Source organism: Ambystoma mexicanum, chromosome 4p, assembly GCF_040938575.1.
Source record: "Ambystoma mexicanum isolate Mex_15411 chromosome 4p, UKY_AmexF1_1, whole genome shotgun sequence".
Lineage (NCBI taxonomy): Eukaryota > Metazoa > Chordata > Amphibia > Caudata > Ambystomatidae > Ambystoma > Ambystoma mexicanum.
In genome coordinates, this window is record NC_090927.1 from 1,250,454,379 (window position 1) to 1,250,480,080 (window position 25,702).

The window sequence follows — 25,702 nt, forward strand, 5'->3', positions numbered from 1 at the left end:
TAGCACGCATGGCACCCGTTGCCTCAGTTCTGTTTTTCCCTCCTCGTGTAGCAGATATGACCATAAAGCGGGCCTGACCGTACTCAGCCTTGTTGGAACGAAAGCTGTAATAGCATGGGAAGTTCTAAAGAGGGGTAGGTTGGGAGGGCGATGAGGAATACGTTGGAGGAACATCCAGTCAAAAGAACGTTACCAGGGGTAAGTAACTTGTTCTTCAAATGGATTGTGTCCTCCAATGTATTCCTCATCTTTGACAGACTCCCAAAGCAGTATCCATGATTGAAGGAGGGTGAAGAATTTAGATATTAGTTTTTAAAGGGCAGAGTAAAGTACTGCCTTACCAAAAGCAACATCCTGAGCATGGGAAGTATCCAGGGAATAATGCTTGGTAAAAGTGTGCATTGATGACCACGTTGCAGCATCACAGATGTTTTTAATATGTGCACGCCTCTTTGCAGGGCTGTCGAAGTAGCCATGCCTCTGGTGGAATGCGCACGCAAGCCCACAGGAGGGTCCTTGCCGGCCAATCTATAGCATTCAGAAAAGGTCAGAATGATCCACCTAGACAAGGTCTTTTTAGAAACAGCCAGGCCTAGTTTGTGTCCTGTATACCCCACAAAGAGCTGGTCGTCCACTCTCACTTTGGACATTCTGGAAATAAGCTTAATGCACTCCTAGGGTCCAACCTATGGAGCCTTTCCTCTTCCTTACTAGGATGCGGAGGAGGATAGAAGGCCGGAAGCACATTTTTCTGACATAAGGGGAAGTCCGAAACTACCTTAGGCAGGAAGGAGGGTCTTACCCTCAACACAACCCTGTCCTTGTGGAATATAGAAAAGGGTGGCTTGGAAGAAAGTGCCTGCAACTCGCTCACTCTATGTGCAGATGTTAAAGCAACCAATAGTATAGTCTTAAAGGTTGACAACCTCAACAAACATGTATGCAAGGGTTCAAATGGAGCACACATTAGAAGGTCCCAAACCGGACACTGAAAAGGAGAAGGCGGGAACACATTTGTGAGCCCTTTTAGGAACTGAGTAACCAGTGAAATCTTGAAATGGGAGCATTCTTCGTAGGAGTGCTTAAATATTGAGAGCGATGCAAGGTAACCTTTAATGGTTCCAACCTGAAGACCCTTGTGTGCTAATGAAAGCAAAAAGGATAAAACATCCGGAGTCAAGCACTGAAAAGGATTAACATTTTTTTCTCAGCACCAGTCGCAAAACTTGTTCCAACGGTAATGGTACAGAGTCTTTGCTGCTGGCTGAAAGCAACACCTCCATCACGTCATCCGGGAGGTCCCAATCCTTATATCGCAACCTTTCAGAAACCATGCATGAGGTTGAGAGTTTTGACCTCTGGATGGCGAACCCGGATTTCCTATCGCGAGAAAAGATCCTCTCTTTGTGGAAGACGTATCGGAGGACAGATGGACATGTCCAGAAGGTCTGGGTACCACCGTCTCCTGGCCCAATCCGGTGCATGAGGATCATGTGGGTCCCGAACCGTCTTAACCTCCTGAGAACTGGAAGAATGACAGGGACTAGAGAAAACGCATACAGTATGATAGGATAGGTTAATTATAACGCGCTTAATACCCAGAGGTTTCTAAGCACGGAACTGGGGATCGAACCCGTGTTGCTCCGTCTGATCTTGCTTCCAAGGTGAGCATGTTGCTGCTGAGCTAACCTCCCGTAGTTAGTCCAGTACCGGAAATTCCTAAGCCACCACGAACGCGTCACCTAGAACTCCTCTCGGGGGAAATTCCCTTGAGCAGTAACGCTCGCACTTCCGGTTGGCACCAGTCGCGAACAGATCCACATGAGGGGTTCCCCAAAGGGCAAAGATCTCTTGAAGGACTTCCTGAGCTAGTTCCCACTCGTGGGAGACTGCACGCTGCCTGCTCAGAGCGTCCGCCGCAGTGTTCTCCTCTCCGGCCTGGTGAACTGCCGCTAGGGAGATTCCTTCTTGAATTGCACAGTACCAGTGCTGCATTGCTTCTCTGCACAGTGGTAGCGACCCTACGCCTCCTCTCTTGTTGAGGTAATGCATGGCCACTGTGTTGTCTGTCATTATCAGGCATTTTTTTCCCCCTACAGACGGCATAAAAGCCTTTAGTGCTAGCCCGATTGCTCTCAGCTCTAAAAGATTGATGTGTAGTTTGGACTCTAATGGAGACCAACGACCGCTGATCGTCAGATCGTTGGCGTGAGCTCCCCACTCAGAGAGGCATCCGTCACTACAGTTATCGCCAGCCATGGTTGCTAAGTGTTCCCCCTTCATAAGATTTTCCTTGCAGGCCCACCACCTAAGTTCCTGGGAGACACTGACCGGAATCTAAAGGTGATCCGACATCTCCGTGAGAACTGGGACCATTGTGTTCTGAGAGCCCATTGAAGGGATCTCATTCTCAGGCGTGCCTCTTGCACCAGAAAAATGCAGGATGTCATGAGGCCAAGCAACCTCAAAAATTCTAAGGCCGGGCACTCTAGAATTTGGTTACCATCTGGACAATGTCTTGAGCCCTCACCCTGGGTGGCGAGCACTTTCCAAAGTATGTATCTAATACAGCGCCGATGTACTGGAGCTGTTGGGAAGGTGTCATATGGGACTTCTTGAAATTGAGGGAGAAGCCCAGCCTGTGAAGGGTGTGGCAGGTAACGTTGAGATGATCCACGGCTTGTTGGGGAGAACGCGCCCTAATCAGCCAATTGTCCAGATAGGGGTAGACATGAATCCCCCTCTCCTGAGATGCGCTGCCACCACCACCATCAGTTTGGTGAATGCACTCGGGGCAGAGGTCAATCCGAATGGCAGGACTAGAAACTGATAATGCGAGCCGCCAACGGCAAACCTCAGGTATTTCCTGTGCTTCAGATGGATTGGCACATGAAAATAAGCATCCTGAAGGTCCAATGACACCAACCAATCCTGAAGTTGGAGGCCTGAAGGATTTGAGAAAGAGTGACCAACTAGAATTTTTCCTTCCTGAGGAACTTGTTCAAGTATCTCAAGTCCAATATGGGTCTCAGTCCTCTGTCCTTTTTGGGAATCGAAAAAATATGAGAAATACCCTTGTTCCTCTTCGCTACAGGCACTGGTTCTATAGCGCCTTTCTCTAGCAGGGTCAATATTTCCTGCACAAGGAGCGGATCTGGAATCCTCAGAGTGATTCCCCGGTGGATTGGTCTGAGGCTTCATTAATAAAGGAAGGCAGTAACCGTGGGCTATGGTTTTCAGAGCCCAAGCATCTGAAGTAACGTCTCGCCATTCTTTCAGATGCTGAGACAGTCTGCCCCCTCTTCCCCCCCACTGGTGAGCTGTGACACAGGGCCTCACAGCAGTTTTTTAGAGCGGCTGCTTCAGAGGCAGATGGTAAAGAGGCTGCTGCTTGAGCTGGCTTGGCACCACTACCTCATCCACCATGAGGAAACTTAAGTTGGCCTCTTTGACTGGCCATTCCTCTCGCCTTTCCAAATGGGGATTATAAGAGAAAAGATCTACCCCTCCACTGCTGTCCGCTAGGAGGAAAAGGCTGAGGTTGCCGAACAGCTGCAACTAAAGACTTGGTGGCTGCTTTAGAGGTCTGCAACTTCTAAAGGCTCTAGTCATCCTTGCTGCCAAAAAGATGAGACCTGTCAAATGGCATGTTCATAAGTCTAGCCTGCACATCAGGTGCAAACCCCTAACTTCCGCAACCACGCAAACCTGAGTATCACAGTGTTCGTAGCCAAGCATCTGCTTACGCTATCTGCAGAATCCAACAGACTGAAGGGACTCACACATGGCTTCCTTGCCGTCCTTAATAGCTAGGAAGCCGTCCATTTCTTCCCTTTCGGGAATATGCTCTGCCGCCATAGATATGCACTCAGAGTATACGAAAATTTAGCCGGGGCACACGTGTAGTTGGCCGACTTCAACACCATACTCCCATCCATCCATCCACGCGCTTATCGTCCCTATCAGGAGGGATGGTAGGGTACGCTGCCTGTTTCGAGGTAGTTGTGGCTGCGTGGAGCACCAAACTCTCGGGAGTGGGGTGAGTAGATAGGTAGCCGGGGTCGCTACTGGAGGGGCGGAATTTTCTTGTAAGAGACTTGTTCACCGCCAGATTAGTCTCCAGGGTTTCCCCAATTCCTGGCCACCCTTTTTTGCAGAGCCACATGGAATGTTAACACAGGATCTGTAGGTGGACCTTTGTCCAAAATGTCCGTAAGATCATCCTGATCACAATGCACACGAGGTCTAGACCAGCCCAGATATTCAACAACTCTCGACATAAGTTGCTTGTAAGAGGAGTCGGCATGCTCCCCTGGGTCAACTCCAGCTCAGGAGAAGTGTCTATACCACTAGCATTATGCAAGAATCACAGATATCCTGCATCCTACTCTCCTCTAAAATGAGGCATTCAGGCACATTAGGGGTCCTGAACTGGAGACCAAAAGGGGCATCATCCTCATCGGAACATTCATCTGCCTCAAACATGGAAGTGAGGGACTTAAAAAAAATCCTTTTTTGGTAGAGGGGTACACCTTTTCTCTGCTGTAGTACTCAGAGGCTTTAAAGTCGACGACTTAGAATTAGCAACTGCCTTTTTCGGAGGTTCAACAGTCACAGGTATCTGCGTTGGTAAAAGTGTCACAGACGGCGCTGATGGTATCGGCGTCCACAACAGCGTTGAAGGCATAGACGGTCTGACCAGAGTGGAGGACCCGATAGGCACATCGACTGGTGTGGCATCAATGGATTCGAGGGCTTCGAAGGTTTGGAAGGTTTCGATGGTGTCTAAAACCTTGACCTCTCTCCACGTCTCGATTGATCCTTTGAAACCTTGTCCGCGCGAGACCTCGAGGGCTCCCGATGTGGATCATGCCGTTTACCCGGGCACGAGGGCGAGCAAGTATCCGGCCGAGACTTCTCTCTGCCGGCTTCCACAGAAGGCATGGACAGAGCTTTGACCTGTTTATCAAAAATCTTAAGCATCTCCACACGGAAAGCTTTCCATTCTGCCGCCGTCAATTTCTTAGACTGGCATCTCACCCTCCCGCCTTCTCTCCTCAAACGCTTTGACAAGGACAAAGAGTGTCAGGAACCACTCCTGGACCTTGAGCGCTTGGCCTTCTTCCTCTGAGGAGAGTCGCCTCTTGACTCCATCGGTCGAAGGCCCAGCAGGTCAGGACTTATGGGGCTTGGACACCTTGCCCACCTTGAGCATCCCCTTTTGTTCCCTCAACGCTTTGCCGGTCATAGACTGACACTTGGAGCAGGTATCAGTGTCATGGCCCTCACCGATGCGCCACAGGCAGACTCAACGCTGGTCAGTGATGAATATCTTGGAGCCGCAGTCCCGGCATTTCTTGAATCCGGACCGAGGTGTCGTCGGTGTAGAAGACAAAGACATAACGAAAACTTTAACAGCAAATACTTCAGAAGTACGAGGCGCGCAGAGTTTCACAAAGCAAACACGTTTGCGGAAAAACTGAACCGAGGCAACGGGCGCCGTGCTGCTACTTATAACATCCGATGACGTCACCCTCGACGGAGGCCTTCGAGGGACATCGACTTGACACCATCAATGCAGGGCGCCCTCTGCCGAAAAATTTCCGAAGCTGGATACTACATGTCAAAGATGAGGAACACGTTGGAAGAGACAATCCATTCGAAAGAGTGCTATTGATAAGTAGTCGGGTGGAAGGGGTAGAGTACAGAAGCAAAATTTATTTATTAAATGTAGGATTATAACCATGCCATACTAAAGATTAAAACAAAGGGGCCAGGAAGCTATTAAACGCTTTCTCTGCATCCAATGTAAATAAAATGAGAGGATCTGAATATTTTTGTACGTGGGAGAGAAAATTAAAAAAGAGTCTGAGAGGAAGCCAGTCTTCCTTTAACAAAACCGGATTCGTTTATGTTGACTAGTTTAGGCATAATGTCATTTAATCTGTTAGCAATCCTTTTGGCCAAGATTTTTGATTCAGAGTTTATTAATGAGATGGGTCGATAGTTTTTAACATACAAGGGACCTTTGTCTGGTTTAGGAAATAGTAATAATAATGCTTTTCCAAAAGAGCTAGAACTATGCCCTTCTAATAAAAAATGATTAAATAATTCGAGGAGTTCAGGAGAAAGCAAATCTGAAAAGGATCGATAAAACTCAACAAGAAATCAATCGGGTCCCAGCGCCTTCCAATGATAACTAATGGTTGATCAGTAATTTTCTTATTTTGATGTAAAAAGTTAAGGATGTCTTCATTAAGAAAAATAAAGTTCCTACTACAAAACAATCCATCTCTGCAAGATTGAGAAGAAAATATAGATAAGAGGAGGTTTTGTGTGGGTCAGGGGAGGAAGGAAGCCTTGGAGGGTGGCTTCAGTCTCACACAGGCTTTTTTTTTTAATTCAACTATTTTGCACCCGCTATAGGAGGGCTCAACATCCAATACATAGCTTTGAAGGAGTTAGGGGCGTAAGATAAAGCAGCCTACTGTAATAATGATTTCATTATTTTTCGTACAAATCTATATTTTTAAATGAAAAGAATTTCTCAAAAAGACAGCAATTAAACAGGGTCAGAAACTGTTCTCCTCATCAAGGAAAATAGCACATCACATTGCTGGTGACTGACAGTTAAGTAAATCACAGAGGGGCACACAACAAAAAGAAAATTAACTTTAAAGTTGGGGAGCAAACTGGACTATCAACAAGCGCTGTGCATGTGTGCATGTGGATATGCACAAGATGGTAACATTTTAGCAGCAGTTCAAGGATAAGGATTTCACCATTGCTGGAAAACTGGTTTTAAAATTGCACAACGATTTTATTAATCAGCAGCAAGATTGCACCGGTATTGTACTAATAAATTCAGAGTGTAAGCAAGAAACAAATCCCAAATAATGTAGTAAGTACATATAAAATGTACTAATGGGTATCCAATATATATGGAAAGGGAAACAAGTGGCTTGTCCACTATTGCTTTCCCTTCCATTTACCGGATTTCTAGCGCAAAACACAATGATAACTAGCGCAGCAGTGAAGGTGCCAACAATGTTGGCAGCAGTGAAAAAGGTCAAAACACACATGGACATTTCCAGAAGATATTTAAAAGATTACAAGGAGTTCAAGAATATTTATGCATTGATCACTAGTCCTAATGCATACTAATATACATTGCGATTATTTTTCATTGTTAAACTCACGTATTTTGAGGTTAAGCTTGCTGCACTTATGTTAAAAAAGGTTGCATTGGATTCTGCAGCAACTGCTTTTGCCTGGAAAACCAAAAAAAAAATGAAAAGTTATACATCCATAAGTAAAAACACAAGTGTTACATTTTTATTTCTTACTAAGAACTTTAGCACTCTTCCAGACCTACTGCATACCGCTCTTACAGGGAGTTTGCTGTCCACCAGCTTCTCCTCCTAAGCATTAAAGGTTTCCGATTGGTCAAAGAAGTCCTGTCCATGTGGTAGTCGCGTGATATGACTGGACTTCATAATACCACATGTCAACCATGTAACAGACAAACATGTTAAACATTACAATTGCATGCTAGCTTTAAAAACAGATTGACGATACTCGTACTGATCTGATGAACTATGATAGTTCTTAGCCACCGTCAACATGGGTGGTATCTCGGAACCCTGAATACTAAGGGGGCGAGTTTACCTTGTCAACGTGCTCTACTGGCTGGACATTTAAGGGAAACTTTATGAAAATATGGTTTGTACAAGAAACTCTACAAGAGGAGACAGAAGAGCGACATTAAAAAGGTGTGTGTATTGGCATATCCTGAGCATCACTTGACTCTTATGAAAGCTGGAGTCAAATTGGTATTGAACAAATGGATACAAACTGACAATTTAGTAGTCAAATGAGGCTTAAAGGGTAGGTTATTGATACTTCGAGGATGCACTGAGCACATATTAGTCCTCTTGTGTCTGGTAGACAGCCTTAGCCAGTGGCACAATCTATTGTCACAGATGTCCTAAAATAATCCACAAAGTCGTTTTTCAGTGCTTTATTAACCTTTTAAATAACTGGTGTGAGAAGGCTGGGTTGGTTGAAACCAAGGGGTTTCTGCCACTCTCAACGTTACTGTGGTCTCTCTCCGCCCTACCCCCTAAAATGTTCTCCAAAGTTTTGTAAGGCATGGTAACCCCGACTGTCTAGGTCCTTTCTAATCTGGGAGGGAAATGTGAGAAAGGCATGGTATCATGAGAGAAAAAGACAATGATTCAACATTATGAAAACCTTTATTTTATAAAGAAAGGGGTTTGAGACTGCTTAACTTGCCCTACATCTATAACGGGAGTAGTCTCAACTATCAACAAAAAGTCCAAAGTCAGTCAAGTTAGTCGAAACAAAAGTATCTGTGTTAAACCTATGCTTGCCCTCACACTCTAATACAATAATGTGCATGGAATTGGACTAAATAAAAAGGGTGCTTCAAGGCCAGGGTAGTGTTGGAGCTGGCCCACAGCTCCCTTCCCCAAGTCTTGATCACTTGGGATTCAGTATGCGTTCCTCGTCTTTCAAAGGCAATGTATAACGTTCTTTTTAAAAAGTTCAAAAACAGTTCTGGTCGCACACGTTCAAAATTCCTTTAGGTAACAATTCCCATGTGTCACCTCTCCTCAGGAAGTCTGCTACTTATCAATAGTTCACAAGACTTTCACATTTCACAATAGGTTGGTATATTGGTGTATCAGAGCCTTTCGACAATGCCCAGTACTCCTCAGCCCTGGGCAGGACCACTCTTTACGGCTTGGCTCTCCTCATACAGTTATTCTGAAGTTCAACATATCAGAGACTTTCAATGAACACACAGTACTTTCGGCACTGTGTGGGGCCACTTTGATACTTAGGCCTCTCAAAGTTTCCTCTTCTCACCATGCCCTTGGCACCTTTGTACAGTTCAACTTCAGCTTGTCTCAAGTTGAACTGGGTCTCGGCATGCCTTTTCCCTCAAGCACAGCCCCCTTCACTTGTTTCAATATTTGCTCTCTGTGAACTTCACTCCTGTACGCAATGTCCCTGTTCACTAGAGCTCCTTCCACCACGTGTTAACGTACACGCAAACGTCCTACTTTGTATCTCTCGCCTTTCAACTTGCACAACGTACGATCAAAGCTTTCCTCTTCAGCACGCTTCTTATCCTATGCTCGTCCTTGTAATCATCTTACTGATTCCAACATTTTATCTATTGCGCTTTGCCGCCATCATCAACTGGGTTCCCCTCTGGCTTTGAACTCCCTGGTTGTGATTTCTTTAACATCACTGTTGATCAAGGGCTCCTCGCCAGCCCCTCCAACTCTCCTGTGCGGCTTCTCTGGCCCAGGATAACAAACACCCTTCTACTGACTTCACTCGGGAGAGCAGCTTTGTACTTAAGCCCCTTCTGGCTCCTTGGAGACACGGCTCTCTCACCACGCTTTCGTTAGCAACAGGCTTTCAGCATCTAGGCCTCCCATTCTCCCCTAGCAGGTCTCGGGTTCTCAGGGTGCCCCAGTTCGCCTGTGCTCTCGTACAGACACGTGGACCTACTCCTGCTCGCTCATTCGGTTTCTCTGGCTCATTACTTTTATACACCTGTGGTGCGTTAACAGTGCTCAGTGTGTTTGTTCTGTATTCAGTGGCTGACTTCACCTGGCCTTGTTAATCAGACAGATCGAAATTAAAAAGTGCCTCCGTTCAATTTCGTCTTGTTTTAGCAGAGCGGGGACATTTTGTCAAAGGGAACAGTCTGCGGTCATGTAATAGGAGTCAATGTCGGGTAGGGTGTCATTGGAAAGAGGGGTGTACCATGTCTCGCCTTTGAACAATCCCTCCCCAATCCCAAAGCACCCTCCCTCGTTCGTCGACCCCCAGGGTTGGGATTCAATGGCAATGGCCCTCCCCTGGCCACCCGTGCAGAAGATCCCCAGGGAGTAGGGAGGGAAAGACCCTCAGGTTTTCCACAGAAACCTAAAAGGGTGTCACTTTTTCGCTGTAGCTCCCTCCGGAACTTTCTCTAAATGATTCTCTCCTTTTTGTCAGCAGACTGATCTCACTGGGGTTTCTACACTGATCTCCTTCAGGCACACTCTGGCGGTTTCTAACTTTATATCAATGTCCGCACTCCTCCCTCAGATCGTCCTAACCTTCCTCTCCCTAGCTCTCTATTGTCCATCTACCTTTGCTCCTTTCCCAATCTCTTGCCACTCTATGCTCCATGACCTCATTCCCTACTCCTCTCTCTACTCTAAATGTCCTGATCTCATCACACCATCTCTGCCCATCTCTTCCAACTACACCCCCTCTTCTGTCACTCCACCCTCAATGCTACTCCCACTACCGCCCAGTACGCTCTACACTCATTCCTCCCATACACACTCCAACTAATTCTCCTACGCTTCCCCCCACCCTCAATCTTTGACACGTCTCCTCATTACACTACACCCAAACTACCCAGTGTGAATGACCGCAAACCCCACCCTAGCACCAATATGACACACACCCAACACACACACTAGCACACATCTGAGGCATTGAGTCCTACCAACTACACACAAAATAACGCTCAAAGACTCCAGTTCCTCCTGGCTCTGAACCCACCCTATCCTCACTAACACACCCCGCCATCTTCTCTTGCAGAACCATGTAAGCGCCTGTAGACTGCCCTTGGGTGTTAGCGGTGCAGGTTATAAATCAAGTGATGTGTCTCCATCGCTCTCCCACAAAACACTGCTGCAGTCTCATCAGAACACCTCTCCAACGTTCATCCTCTGCCTGGTCTCTTGATCCACCACCACGCCACATCTCTATGATGGCTGGACTTTTATAGCGCAGCCTGACCCCTTCCAACAATCAGCTCCCCTTCAATGTATGGACTTCCTACGAAAGGGTTTAAGAAAGGTTTTAGCCCTACCCACTTTCCAAATTTCATTTGCATGGTGGTAGCCGGTTACTCAGGCTGCATGTTCTCCTTGTGGCTTACTCCATGTGCTGGTAAGTTCCAATCAGTAAGCTTTATTCAGCAAATTTGCCTTTAGCACACACATACAAGTACATTGCAATAACAAATTACATGTAACAGTTAAATAATTCATGGTAGATATCAATATAAAATATGCAATTTATAAAATAGCATCATTAAAAGGCCTACATGGTAACAAATAAATATTCCTCAAATCAGAGTAGCACTCACACAAAAGCAAGAAACGAGTAACCGATTCAATCTGTAGACCGCACTGGACAGGCTTCAGTAGTACTACACCTCCATCCACTAGTACGAGGACGCAACCTGCAATGTACCAGTTCTAAACTCCAAAAATACGGTACGGGCACGGGAGGGTGAAATCAGATCCAGATATCTATCTCCACATAAAGAGATATGCCAGCCCCATGTTCAGGTTCAGACATAAAACAATGGGACTTGAATCCCACGTTTGAAAAACTGCTTAATGTCTCCTTTGAGACCAGAACATAGGTTGTCCGGATTATGCCATAATTCTTGCAGCCAAGATATTGGCCAAAATGAGCCGACCATTGAAAGGAACGTCCACCGGGGTAATTCATCAGATCTTCGTATGCTGCTTTGTACCCGACAAGCGCAGGGGACCCCCAGAGTCCGATCCAGTAATTAAAAAAAAAAAAAACAGGTTCCATGCCAAATAGGGTCAAGGCCACATTCCAATCTGTTAAATTTCATTTCCAATTGGGAGTGAGAATTTCTGGGTCTCCCTTGCAGTCGCTGCTCATGGTTGGTTTTCTGCAGGCCCACCATTCCGTTGGGGGTAGTAGTTTTCTTTTAGTCTGAGTATCTACTTTCTGGCAGAAATCCCAGTCCATTCCATTCCATTCCATTCCATTCCATTCCATTCCTGTTTTCAATTCCATTACCCTGGTTCCAATGAGGGTTTTGTTTGCTGCACTCAAGGGCATTTTGGGAGTTGCGGTTCTGAAAAACGACAAGAGGGCACTGGCCAGAAGAGAAGTGGAAAGGCATTATGGAAGGGACAGTGGTTTATTTTATATTTTTTTATTTATTGATTATTTGTAAGGCGCATATATAACAAATGGTGTTTCAATGCGCCACAAGACAAAAGTGTGGGGTTGGGGCAGCGGGGAGAACGATAATAATGGTCCAACCAGGCTATGTGACATTCAGATTGTGCCAGTGCGGTAACAAGAAGTCAGAGGGAGGAGGGAAGAGCCAGTCTGTGCGAGCACAAAGTGCTAGGGTGGCAATGGAAGTGCAGGGTAAGAGGAGAGACAACAGCGGCTAAGCAAGTGCTAAGGGGTGGTCAAGTTCTTGGCAAATGCATGGCAGCGCAGGTCGTCAGAGTCTATGTGCTAGGTGCTAGGAGGGGGATCAAATGGAAGGGGGGGCCAGGCGCCGTGTAGAACTCAAGAGGGAACCAGGCAGCCAGTCACCACGGCAGATGGTGGTGTTAGCAGGGGAGAGGGAAGGAAGAAGAGAAAAGGAGGGTCTTGAGGAGCTTTCGGAACTTCAGGCGATCCGCTTCAAGTCTGAGAGGGGCAGGGAGACCATTCCAGAGACAGGCTCCCGCAAAGGAGAGATCTAACTACACACTCCGCTTAGCGAAGCATCTAACCTGCAGAGAGTGTGAGCTGGCAGACCTAAGGTCTCTATCAGGGAGGTATTTAAGGAGAGAGAGTTGGATGTAGCAGGGTCCCAGGCACCAGAAAGCCTTGTGGATGATGCATAGTGTCTTGAATTTGATCATGGCAGCAACTGGGAGCCAGTGGAGAGATTTTAGGGCTGGAGAGGTGTGGTCCCTAGGCTTGAGGCCAAGCATACGTCTTGCAGTCCTATTCTGGATTAGTTGGAAGGGGCGAGGAGAGGATAAAGGATGATTCAGGAAGAGGCTGTTGCAGTAGTCCAGCCCAGAGAGGACCAGAGCTCTGCAAACATTGAGTATCTGGGGGAAGGTGAGGAAAGGAAGAATGCCTCTGAGGAGGTGCAGCTGATAGTGGGCCTTCTTGGCAAGGAGCACAATGTGAGGAGAGAAGGAGTGAGAGGAGTCAAAGATGATACCAAGGTTTTTTGCCTCACAATAGGGTGATGGGAGGACCCATAGAGGGTGTCCAGAGGGTAGGAGGGAAAGAGGGAGCCGGGGTTCCAATGAGAAGGATCTCAGTGTTATTGCCATGAAGGCAGAGATCATTGGCAGCACACCATACCTGAATAGCGGGCAGACAATCAGGGATGAGAGAGAAGGAAGAGGATGCAGTAGAGGGAAGCTTGAAGGAGAGCTGTGTGTTGTCTGCAGAACACTGGAAGTGAGCAGAGAAGGAGGAGATCAGATGGGCCATAGGGGTGGGGTAGATGTTGAAGAGCCACGGCTAGAGGACAGAGCCTTGAGGGACGCCGCAGGTGCAGAGTGATAGGTAAAAAAAAAAGGGCCCAGTTGAACCTGGGAAGGACGGTCATTGAGGCAAGAGGTCAACCAGTCAAGTGCCAGGTTTTATGGAATGCCAAGAGTTATGGATTACTTGATACATCGAAGAGTGAACCTACATAAAGGAGGCTATACTATTTGTTCTAAGAAGCTATTTTTGTTTTACAGAAAGTACATCAAAGTGCATTGGAAGGCTGCACGATACAATTTACTGCATGGTTGGATCATGTGGTGAGTGTCGCCATGCATCTCCATCGAATGAACAGGAGAAAGGGAGGTGGCAGTGTGATCATTGAATTTTTTGAGGCCATCACTTCAGTGAATTTTTATTGAAGTGCAATCCTATTCCGAGGTGAATGAGAATGGAGAAGTCACACCAGGGATGGTATAAGAAGGGAAAGAAGGTGACTTTGAGGTTTCAAAATCAGTGCGAGTGAGAGGGCCAAGCAAAAAGTGTACATACTCTAAGAGTTGACCATTAAACGCCTCCAAGTGCAGATTTAGGTAACAGAGGACAGTGTGGATCTAACAGAGATTGGTAGAAGGAGGGAAGAACTCAAATCTCTCCAGATTGCTGATGTATACAAAATTGTGCACCTCGTTAAGCAGTGCTTTCATGATAAAGCAGACACCATGTTAGTGTCAGACCGTATGTATCTTTTCACGTCAGAGGTAAAAGTGTGTCAGAACGAGGGAAATGTCAAATGCTTTCACAGATTACTGCACACCTTATGTACTTCAGAGGACGAACACCCTGTTTCACGAATGAGTATCTGTAGTAGGCAGATCTACCTATATCTGTCAAAAGTAGCAACGGAACAACTAGAAACCTCAGCCACTGAATAGAAGGTTGCTGTTACTCACCGAACCGGAAGGAGTACTTGATTCCAACCTGGATCGAGATATGAGGCGAGCCGTGGAAGTCTTCAGAAAACCCAGATACCCTGATTTCAAAGGAATCAGGCTTCCTCTTAGAGAGGGGCTCTTTTTCACGACGTACCACTCTGTCATTATGTAAAACAAGACAGAGTAGTCTATAATGTAAAAGAGCAGAATTGAGCGCACCACCAAGCAATGCTGCAAAGAATACAAAAACTGTTTTGAGTATAACGCCAAACTGGTGTGAAGGGTATACATTATTTGAATACAATAGAATCACTGGTACCTGAGGTAGTGGAATTGAAGGCCTTGAGAGGAAGTCCCGTATCAGTTCAGAAGAATGTTCAGAGTTCCAAATGAGGTATGACAACGAAAAGATAAAATAACAAATGGGATGGTTAGTATAGGTAGGATAACCCGAACGGCACGAGGGACGCACTAGGACCGGGTTGGTGCAAAACTGGAAAGCGTTCGTACTGCACTTTAGTGGAAAATACACATCATCTTCACAAGATGTAACACAGTCAAATAAGTAGATGAGGTAGAAGTAAATCCTTAATTTAGTAAGCAGGGCTGAAAATAGAACAAAACTGATAGGAGACTGAATTCCTATGGAAACAAGGCTCTTGCTGTAAGCAGAAAACTGAAGACTGGAAATCCGTTCTCAGCGGGGAAAACCTGGCAGAAAAACCGGTTGAGCGGGGAGCTCAACAGGAGCTCGGCAGTCGAAGGAGACTGCGAGCGGATTCAAAAAAACCAAGGCAATATACACCGAAGGACAAATCCAAGAAGCAAAACAGGAGACAGAAGCCAAGGTCTTGGTAACGGTAGATCAATTATGAAGCAGGATACTCGGAGGGTAATCCGAATGGAACAAGCCGCAGGAAGGCTACGAAAAGGAACGCCGTAACGATCAATTAGCAGCAACGAAGCTCCCGTGGCTGATCGCTTTTAAAGAACAAGGGGGCGTGGCTTCCGTGAAAGCGAGGCACGTTTGGTCAGCTGACTAGGAAATCTACGTGACCCAAACAGTTTCCAAGGCAACTTGTAACGCTGCCAGAACGAATTCCCTGATTGCGAGATACTCCGTGGGAATGATCTTTTTGGTAACGTTCTTTGTTGCTGCCGTAGCGTAACAGTTGCACATGCAATTAGGGGTATGCACTCAGGAAGAGCCCCAGGACTCAGTTTTCCAGATACATTTTGGAACCATTTCAAGATGCCGCCGTTGTGTCCCGCGTCTACTTATGCACCATTACATATGGTGTCAGGAGTGGAATCTAGCCCAGTTGATCAATAACTGGGAACCCTTTAATTCACTAGACTGAATGATCGAGCCTCTAACCGAACCAGTGTCACTCCCGAGTCTATAGGGTTTGACATCTCCAGTAGCAGGGATATAAAGGTAGATCCTGGACAGAGGTGTCATGATGCCTACCCCCGGAGCACCAGGCCAGGCCCAGCACCCCCGGGAGCAGGCATCATGCCCCCGGGTAAAAGCCCAGCGGCCTCTTATAGGGGCTCTTTGGACTCTATCCTGGCGCCTTTGGCGCCAGGCTCATAAAGAAAGTGCTTGGTGCACTTACCTGATGCAGACCATGCTGCATGAAGACCCAAGCCAAATGAGGCTTAGGAGGGACTATTTTACTGAAGGGACTATTTTGTTACTTGTGTGGGGCTGTGGAAGAATACTTACCTAGGACTTCTTCCAAGGCTATTTAAGCCACGCCCGGACAGCCACACGTGCTTCGCGTTGTTCTGCATCCCAGCAGCTGAACGCTCACCGTGTCTGCTCCTGCACCTGGACTACAGCCACGCCCGCCTCGAACCTGGAACACCTATAAGGAAAGAAGAGAAGAGAAAGGTGAAAACCAAGAACTTTTTCAAACTACTTACCTGCATCCAGAATCTTCACGCCAGCATTCTTGAAGAAAGACTTCCATTTAAAAGCATTGCGTTGCTCGCTGCAGCGCCGCGCTTCACTCACCTGTCTTCGAGACATCTCCCAGCTCCATCGCGGCTGTCAGCACCGGTCGCCACATCTCTGCACCTAGGGGAGAGAAGACGAGACAAAAGGTGAGCAGAGGGAACACAGGAGGAAAGCCGAATTTTCAGCCATAATACTTACCAGCTTTTCTTGGTCAACCATTCCACATTTCGGGTCGGCGCCGCTTCGTTGGCAGGTACCGCACCCCGGCCCCTATGGGGAAAGGACAAAAGACATTACTGGGGAATTATAAAAACATTTAGAGGGGTCGCCTCATCACTAACTCACCTGATTTTACCATCGGCAATTTAACCCCTCAACGCATCGCCTTCGTTCTGCACCTGAAATAAAGGACAGATCACAGGTTAGGAAGACAACATAAAAAGAGGCTCACACTTGAACTTTTGAATCTTCATACTTACGGCGTATCGCTCAGAAAAGTCAAGTGGATTTTGCCAGCGCCATTCTGAAAACCAGTGAAGTAACTGGACGAACGCGCGCCACTGCACCAGAAGCAGGATGGAGAGTTCATCCTTCCAAACCATAAGGTGAGCTTAAACCGGGGGTTTTGGAGGAAGTCAGAGAAGAACGAAGGGGGAAAGGGGGGAGCAAGCACACTATTCTGCAGACAGTTAATCCCCTTTCTCATCTGCAGAAGGATATTCCTACGGGCCAGAAAAGCAAGATTTGGGGGTCCTGTTCAATCGGTGGTCCGAGTTCTGCGCATCACGCTTGAAGAGGCCACAGCAACCCAGACTAGACCAGCGCCTCTGTGGGAGCCAGGTGAGCGTTACAGAACGCGAAGCCTTCCTACAAATTCCCACCCAGGCGCTATGGAAACTTCCGAGACTGACCAGTTGGCCCAACTACTGGGGGAATTACGGGCCGAAGTACACGCCGCTCGTCAAGAGACTAATGCTCTCAGGAGGGAAGTGATTGTAACAAAGGAAAGAGCTGATGACCTGGCTAGACAGCTTTTGCAAGGTCAAGCTGGACAAACTCCTTTACCCGGTTCCGGGGGGAACCCCACTCCTGTGCTTTCCAGTAACCCGGTGCAGATTAATCTACCTGGAAACATGCCGCTGGCCCCACCCGAACGCTTTGCTGGGGACCCCAAACGATTCGCCGTATTCATGAATCAGTGTCGTTTGCATTTCCTATGCCGACCTGGGGCCTTCCCTAATGACCAGACCAAGGTAGCCTTTGTATTGTCATATCTCAGCGGCAGTGCTGCCGATTGGTCAGTTCCACTGGTAACTCAAGATGACCCGATTCTTCAAGGATTTCAAGCAAGCATGGAAAGGTTATTTACTCCCAGGGGCAGGCTCTGGATGACGAACTTCTATCTCTGCGACAGGGCAATCAAGACCTCCTATCCTACATTGCAACCTTTAATAGACTAATTGTGGAAACTGGGTGGCCATAGGATAAAAGAATCACGTTATTTTATCGAGGTCTACGCGGAGAACTTAAAGATGTCCTGGCCCAAGTTGTAAATCCGCCCCAAGAATGCTCAGAATATATAGACTTAGTGGTCCAATTGGATCACAGACTGCAAAACAGAAATACAGATCGGTCCAAGTTTGAGACCCGGGTGTTGGTCAAGACCCACGCTAACCTCAAGGGGGCTGAAGCCTCTGAGCCAATGCAAATCGGAGGGGTTAAAGGACCTCTAACTCAAAAGGAACGTGAAAGAAGACGGCAGATGCAATTATGTCTTTATTGTGGGTCCTCTGGACACTTTCTACGAGATTGCCCGGCAAAGCCGCCCAAGAAGGTGGTAGGAGCCGCTGATAAAATCCATGAAAACTCTGTATCGGGAAACGACCACGCCCGACAAGCGTAGGGGTCCGCTTGCCGAGCTTGAAAACTAACTCTCAGACCTCGCATTTCATTGTGCCAATGGTCCTCGTAGATCCGGAACAGCCTAAGCGGTTGCATGCAATAAAGGCATACATCGATAGTGGGGCTATAGGAAACTATGTGGATCGTGAATTGGTCTCCAGGATTAACCTCCCTCTGCGTCCTAAAACCAGCAAAGATGTCATCACCACAGTTGATGGAACCGAAATTGCCTCTGGACCGGTAACACATTCCACAGCTGAGGTGACACTTGTAGGTCCGGACGGCCATCGGGAGGCAGTTGTTTTTGATGTAATCAAGGCTCCACAGTTTCAGGTTATTCTCGGAATCCCTTGGTTAGAGACACATAATCCTCGAATTGATTGGCGAGCAAAGAGAATAACCTTCCCGGATTGTGCACAAACCTGCTACCCAGAAAATCTGAAGATCAGTCTAGCATCAGTAACCTCTGTCTCCATGCAACTACCTCCGGAATACCAAGACTTTCAGGACGTCTTCCAAAAGGAACAGGCCAACACGTTACCTCCTCACAGATCGTACGATTGCCAAATCGAATTGGGTGCCGGTGCACAACCCCCTTGTAGCAGGATTTATGCCCTTACTGAACCAGAGAATCTGCATTTGAGACAATATTTAGATCAATACCTAGCCAATGGTTTCATTCGCCCGTCAAAGTCTCCGGCATCCTCAGCTTTGGTCTTCGTGCCAAAAAAAGAAGGCGACCTTAGAACTTGTATCGATTACCGCGCCTTGAACCAGATAACTGTTAAAAATCGTTACCCTCTGCCTTTGATCCCTGAACTCCTTGACCAGGTGAGGGTCGCTTGCGTATACACCAAGTTAGATCTCCGGGGGGCTGCTTATCTGGTATGAGTAAAAGAAGGCGACGAATGGAAAACGGCCTTCCGTACAAAATATGGACTATTCGAATACCAGGTGATGCCTTTCGGGTTGTGCAACGCGCCTGCTGCCTTCCAATTCTTCTTGAACGATGTCCTTCGGGAACTCATCGATGTCTGTGTTGTCGTGTATATCGATGACATTCTGGTGTACTCCTCTTCGGAATCAGATCACAGAAAACATGTCAGGGCCGTCCTAGAGAAATTGCGCCAGCACAAACTGTTTGCAAAGCTGGAAAAATGCGTTTTCCATACCACCGAGGTTGAGTTTCTTGGATTCATCCTGACACCTAAAGGTCCGAATGGACTCACGGAAAGTGGATGCCATCCTCAAATGGCCATCACCTAGTTCGGTGAAAGGTGTCCAAAGCATGCTTGGTTTTGCCAATTTTTATCGCAGGTTTATCCCGGAATTTTCACGTGTGGTGCAAACCATCACTGCACTCTTGCGGAAAATAAACGTTTTGAATGGACCGAGGAAGCTGAACAGGCCTTTCAGGAATTGAAAGCTAAATTTACGTCTGCACCTATTTTGAAACACCCGCGTCCCGATCTCCCATATATAGTCGAAACCGACGCGTCCAGCTTAGCCATGGGAGCTGTCCTGTCTCAGAGAGAACCCGAAACCAACCAACTGCACCCCGTAGCATTTTGGTCCAGAAAGTTCTCGCCGCCGGAGATAAATTATGCAATCACCGATAAGGAATTATTAGCCATTAAGTCCGCCTTTAAGGCTTGGCGGCATTATCTTCTTGGCGCCAGGCATACCATCACCGTGATCACTGATCACCGAAATTTACAATATTTAAAAACTGCCAAGGCTCAGTCTTCACGACAGCTCCGATGGGGTTTGTTCTTTGCTGAGTTCGATTTTGTAATCACTTACCGTCCCGGCTGTAAGAATGGCAAAGCGGACACGCCATCTCGAATTGGAATGGGAGAAATGGACACAAACTCAGAACCTGTGCCGATAATTCCCGAACAAAGAATTTTGGGGATAACCACTTTACAAACCCTTGAAGACATTCAAGCACGGGTAAAACAATTCCTGGACTCTTCAGCCTTGCAGGATTGGATCAAAAGGGGGTCTTACTTTTCAGTCAACGATGGCTTACCTTACTTCCAAGGACGCTTATTTTTGCCAGAAAAGGAATTGCAAGAACTGGTTATTTCCCGTCATCATGATACTCTGATGGAAGGACATCCTGGCATTGCCAAAACAGAGGAAAAAATTAAACGACAATTCTGGTGGCCTTCCTGGCGAAAGGATATTAAATCTTTCGTGATGTCCTGTGGAGTTTGCGCTCAAAACAAAGGTCAAAAAACAAAACCCGCCGGTCTTCAACCCTTAGACATTCCACCAGCACCTTGGCACACCTTGTCACTAGATTTTATCACGGACCTGCCCTCTGGTAATGGATGAACAAGTTACTTTCTTACCTGGTAACGTTCTTTCGATGGGATGGTCCGACGACGTATTCCATATCTATGACAGTAATCACCACAGCTGTGCTGCTTCGGAAACTTTTTCGGCGTCTGCGTCCTGCGTCGATGACGTCGATGCGCCGCCGTCGAGGACCTCCTCCGACGTCCGACGTCATCCGATGTGATAAGTAGGACGCACGACGCCAGTAGCCTCAGTTGTAGTTTTTTCCCCCAGAACGTGTGACAATAGTCAACTGCCAGTCCGACACAAAGCCTTGCGGAACGTAAGCTGCAAACGCAACAGAAATTCTGCAGCGGGGAAGGCAGGGCGGGAGCGATATGGAATACGTCGTCGGACCATCCCATCGAAAGAACGTTACCAGGTAAGAAAGTAACTTGTTCTTCGAGGGGATTGGGTCCTCCGACGTATTCCATATCTATGACAGACTCCCAAAGCAGTACCAAATCAAGGAGGAGGGAAAGAATTTAGAAACAAAATTTAGAATAGCCAATCAAATAGCAGAGCAAAGGACCGCCTTGCCAAAGGCCAGATCTTGCCCTCTGATGGAATCGAGGGAATAATGCCGCACAAATGTATGCACCGAAGCCCAGGTGGCAGCATCACAGATGTTGCGAATAGGAACACCCCTCTGCAGGGCAGTAGATGCAGCCAAGCCCCTGGTAGAATGGGCCCGCAAGCCAGCCGGAGGGTCCTTGCCCGCCAAGCGGTAACACTCCGAGAAGGCCAAAATAATCCAGCGGGACAAAGTCTGTTTCGTCACAGCTTGCCCCAAGCGCTTACCAGCGTAACCAATAAAGAGTTGATCGTCCACTCTGACCCGGGACATGCGAGAAACATAAAAGCTCAAAGCTCTCCTAGGATCAAGCCTATGGAGCCTCTCCTCTTCCTTACCAGGATGCGGAGGAGGATAGAATGCCGGAAGAACAATCTTCTGGGCCAAATGAAATTCCGTCACTACCTTCGGAAGAAAAGAAGGACGAACTCGAAGGACAACCCTGTCCTTGTGAAATACAGTGAAGGGTGGCTTAACAGAAAGTGCCTGTAACTCACTCACTCTGCGAGCGGAAGTAACCGCAACTAAAAACACAGTTTTCAAAGTCAACAGCCTCAAAGGGCAAGAATGTAACGGCTCAAACGGAGCACCCATAAGAAACCTAAGAACAAGGTTCAAATCCCAACCGGGCACCAGGAAAGGCGACGGAGGGAACACATTAGTGAGCCCTTTCAGAAACTGTGAAATTAAAGGGATTTTAAAGTAAGAACATTCTTCAGATGAGCGCTTAAAGATGGACAGCGCCGCCAGGTAACCCTTAACGGTACCCACTTGCAAGCCCCTGTGGGCCAAAGAAAGCAAAAAGGACAGAACCATGGGGATGTCACATGCAAAAGGATCCACATTCTGAACTCTGCACCAGTCGCAGAACTTACGCCAACGGCAACGGTACAGAGACTTAGTTGCGGGCCTTCGGGCCGAAAGCAACACCTCCATCACGTCTTCAGGGAGGTCCCAATCCTTATACCTCAACCTTTCAGAAGCCAAGCGTGAAGGTTGAGGGATCCGACCTCTGGATGGAGAACCTGACCCCCCTCCCGTGAGAGCAGATCGTCTCGGTAGGGAAGACGACGTGGAGGGCAGATGGACAAGTCGAGAAGGTCCGGGTACCACGTCCTCCGAGCCCACGCCGGAGCAATGAGGATCATCCGGGAACCGAACTTCCGTAACCTCCGCAGCACTTGCGGGATGACGGGGACCGGAGGAAACGCGTACAGCAGCGGGAACGACCACTCCACCACGAACGCGTCTCCTAAGGCTCCTTTTGGAGGAAATTCCCGCGAGCAAAACCTTTCGCACTTCCGGTTGACACTGGAGGCAAAGAGATCCACTTGAGGGGTCCCCCAAAGGGCGAAGATCTCCAGGAGAATCTCCTGAGCCAACTCCCACTCGTGAGAGATCGTGCTCTGCCTGCTCAGAGCGTCCGCCGTCACGTTCTCGACTCCGGCCAGATGAACTGCCGAGATCGAAACTTCCTGCTGGATGGCCCAGAACTCGAGCTGCATCGCCTCCCTGCACAGAGGAAGTGACCCTGCCCCCCCCTTTTTGTTGAGGTAGTGCATGGCCACTGTGTTGTCCGTCAGGATCAGGACATTCTTCCCTCGCACAGTCGGCAGAAAAGCCCTCAGGGCTAGCCTGACGGCCCTCAGCTCCAACAGATTGATATGGAGTCTGGACTCCGACGGAGACCAACGACCGCTGACTGTCAGCCCGTTGGCATGAGCTCCCCATCCCGTGAGGGATGCATCCGACACGATCGTCACCTCCGGCCAGGGAAGCCAAAACGGAGCCCCCTTCATCAAGTTGCCTTCGACGGCCCACCACAGAAGGTCCCGGGCGACCGAGGGCGGCACCTGAATCGGGTCCGACATCCTGCCGGAGGACTGCGACCATTGCATCTTGAGTGCCCACTGCAAAGATCTCATTCGCAGGCGAGCCCCTGGCACCAGAAGAATGCAGGATGCCATGAGGCCGAGCAACCTCAAGAACTCGAACGCTGGGAGCGTCTGGGCATGCTGAAACTTGCGCCCCATCTGCTGAATGTGAAGAGCCCTCACCTGGGGAGGAAAACACTGCCCCAGGGAAGTGTCGAGCACTGCTCCGATGTACTGGAGCCTCTGCGTTGGCGTCAAATGGGACTTCTTCAAATTGAGGGAGAAGCCCAGCCTGTGAAGGGAGTGGCAGGCGACGGACAGATGATCCAGGACCTGCTCGGGAGAGCTCCCCCTGATCAACCAATCGTCCAGGTAGGGGTAGACGTGAATCCCCCCTTGCCTGAGATGCGCTGCCACCACCACCATGAGCTTGGTGAAAACCCTCGGGGCGGAGGTCAAACCGAACGGCAGGACCCGAAACTGAAAGTGCGAGTCGCCAACCGCGAACCTCAGGTACTTCTTGTGCTTGGGATGGATCGGCACATGGAAGTAAGCATCCTTGAGGTCGAGTGACACCAACCAGTCCTGAAGCTGAAGGGCCTGGAGGACTAGAGAGAGAGTAACCATCTTGAACTTGTCCCTCCTGAGGAGTTTGTTCAAACCGCGCAAGTCCATGATGGGTCTCAATCCCCCGTCTTTCTTGGAAATCAAAAAATAAGGGGAATACCATCCCTTGTTCCTCTCCGCTACAGGCACCAGTTCTATGGCGCCTTTCTCCAGCAGGGCTTGAATTTCCTGCGCAAGGAGCGGATCCGGACACTTCAAAGAGAGGTTCCCCGGTGGATTGTCGCGAGGCCTGTGCCGAAAGGGAAGACAGTAGCCGTGGGTTATGATCTCCAGAACCCACACATCCGAAGTAATGGCACGCCACTCTACAAGATGCTGCGCCAGCCTTCCCCCAACCGGCGAACCATGGGACAAGGCCTCATGACTGAGTAGGAGCGGCTGCGGCGTTACCTGAGGGCAAAGAGGCAACTGCCCGAGCGGCCTTGGCACCACGGGTACCCTGTCGTCCACCTCTGGTACCCCTGCGTTGGCCCCTTTGACTGCCAGCTCCTCTCGCTCTACCAAAGGACGAGTAATAGCGAAAGGAGCCACCCCTCCACTGCTGTCCCCTAGGACGAAAAGGCGGAGGTTGGCGAACTGCAGCGCCCAACGACTTCGCTGCAGCTTTTGAGGTCTGCAACCTCTCAAGGCTCTCGTCAGCCTTGCTGCCAAAAAGATGTTCACCATCAAAGGGCATGTTGAGGAGCCGGGACTGCACATCAGGAGCAAACCCCGACTTCCGCAACCACGCAAACCTGCGTATCACGGTGCTCGCCGCCATGGACCTACTGACGCATTCAGCTAAGTCCAAACCCGACTGAACGGACTCACACATGGCATCCTTACCATCCTGGACCAAAGCAAGGAAACCATCCCGTTCGTCCCCTTCGGGAATATGTTCAGCCGCTAACGCAACACAGTTCCACAGAGTGTGCGTGAAACGTGACAAGGCACAAATGGAGTTGGCCGCCTGAAGCGCCATACCACCAGAAGAAAACACCTTCTTCGCCCAGCCATCAAAACGTTTGTCGTCCCTATCAGGAGGGATGGTAGGGTACGACGCCTGCTTTGCCGGGGCCGTGGCCGCCTGCACCACCAAACTTTCCGGAGTGGGGTGCCTGGTCAAGTAGCAGGGGTCGCCACTGGCTGGACGGTATTTCCGCGACAAGGATCTGCCCACTGCCGGGAGACTCTCCGGAGCAGGCCAAGCCGCTGCCACCCTACGCTGTAAAGCCATATGGAATGGCAGAACCGGGTCAGACGGGGGACCAACATCAAGGATGTCCGTCAGATCATCCTGCACAAACTCCCCTGGGGGAGCAGACCATCCCAGATACTCAGACACCCTAGCCATAAGGCGCCGGTATGAGGAATCGGTATGGGAGCCAGGCTCAGGCCGACCAAATTCCACCTCCGGAGAGGTGTCCAGACCACTAGCATCATGCAGCGACTGCCTCAAATCGTCAAATTGACTATGGCCCGAGACAATGTCATCCGGCACCTGATCAGGAACCAGGCCAACCGAATCCTCATCCGCCTCCGAAATATAATCCAAGTGGTGGAAAGGCACCTGAGAGTGCCTGCTCTTAGCCAGAGCCTTCCTAGGGGGTACACCCGAGACACGGGGCACCTCCGACACGAAAGGCGTCGATGGCGTCGAGCGAATCGGCGCCGCCGTCGAGAAAACCGGCAACGGCGCCGAGAGGATCGGCGTCGAGGAAATCGGCGTCGACGTCAGATGCAGCGCCTCCAATATCGGCGGCGTCGACACAGCCCTCGAAGCCGGAGCCCCGAGCGTGTCCCTCGACGACCTGAACGTCGACGGCCTCGACGACTTCCTCGGAGCCGGAGCTTCGAGAAAGCCTGTCGACGCCCTCGACGCCTCAGACGTCGATGTCTTCCTCGAAGACATCACAGGTGCACACGGTCTCGATCGCGTCGAGGACCGGGACCTGGAACGGGCACGGCGAGAACGAGCCTCCTTGTCCGAACGGGACCTCTCCCGTGACTCGTGCCGACCACTCTTGCGAGCGGCGTCTCTCGACCTCACACGGCCGACCCCACTCGGGGGCGCGGACGGTTGAGTACCCTGCGACTCAAGAATCGCCAACATTTTCTTCCCGAAGGAAGCCCATTCCTCCGGCGTCGCACGGCTGGTGGGATAACCGACGTGCCGGGCAGAGTCCTC

The 25,702-nt window shown here is 49.0% G+C and overlaps 1 protein-coding gene across 2 annotated transcripts in view; it reads right to left on the reverse strand.

Moving 5' to 3' along the window:
- SPAST (spastin) overlaps window positions 1-25,702 on the reverse strand; it is a 615,111-nt gene that overhangs the window by 311,805 nt on the left and 277,604 nt on the right. For both annotated transcript variants that reach the window (XM_069606914.1, XM_069606916.1), the window contains one exon: window positions 7,200-7,271. In XM_069606914.1, coding sequence (XP_069463015.1) covers window positions 7,200-7,271 — 72 coding nt within the window. The remainder of the gene's footprint in view (window positions 1-7,199; window positions 7,272-25,702) is intronic.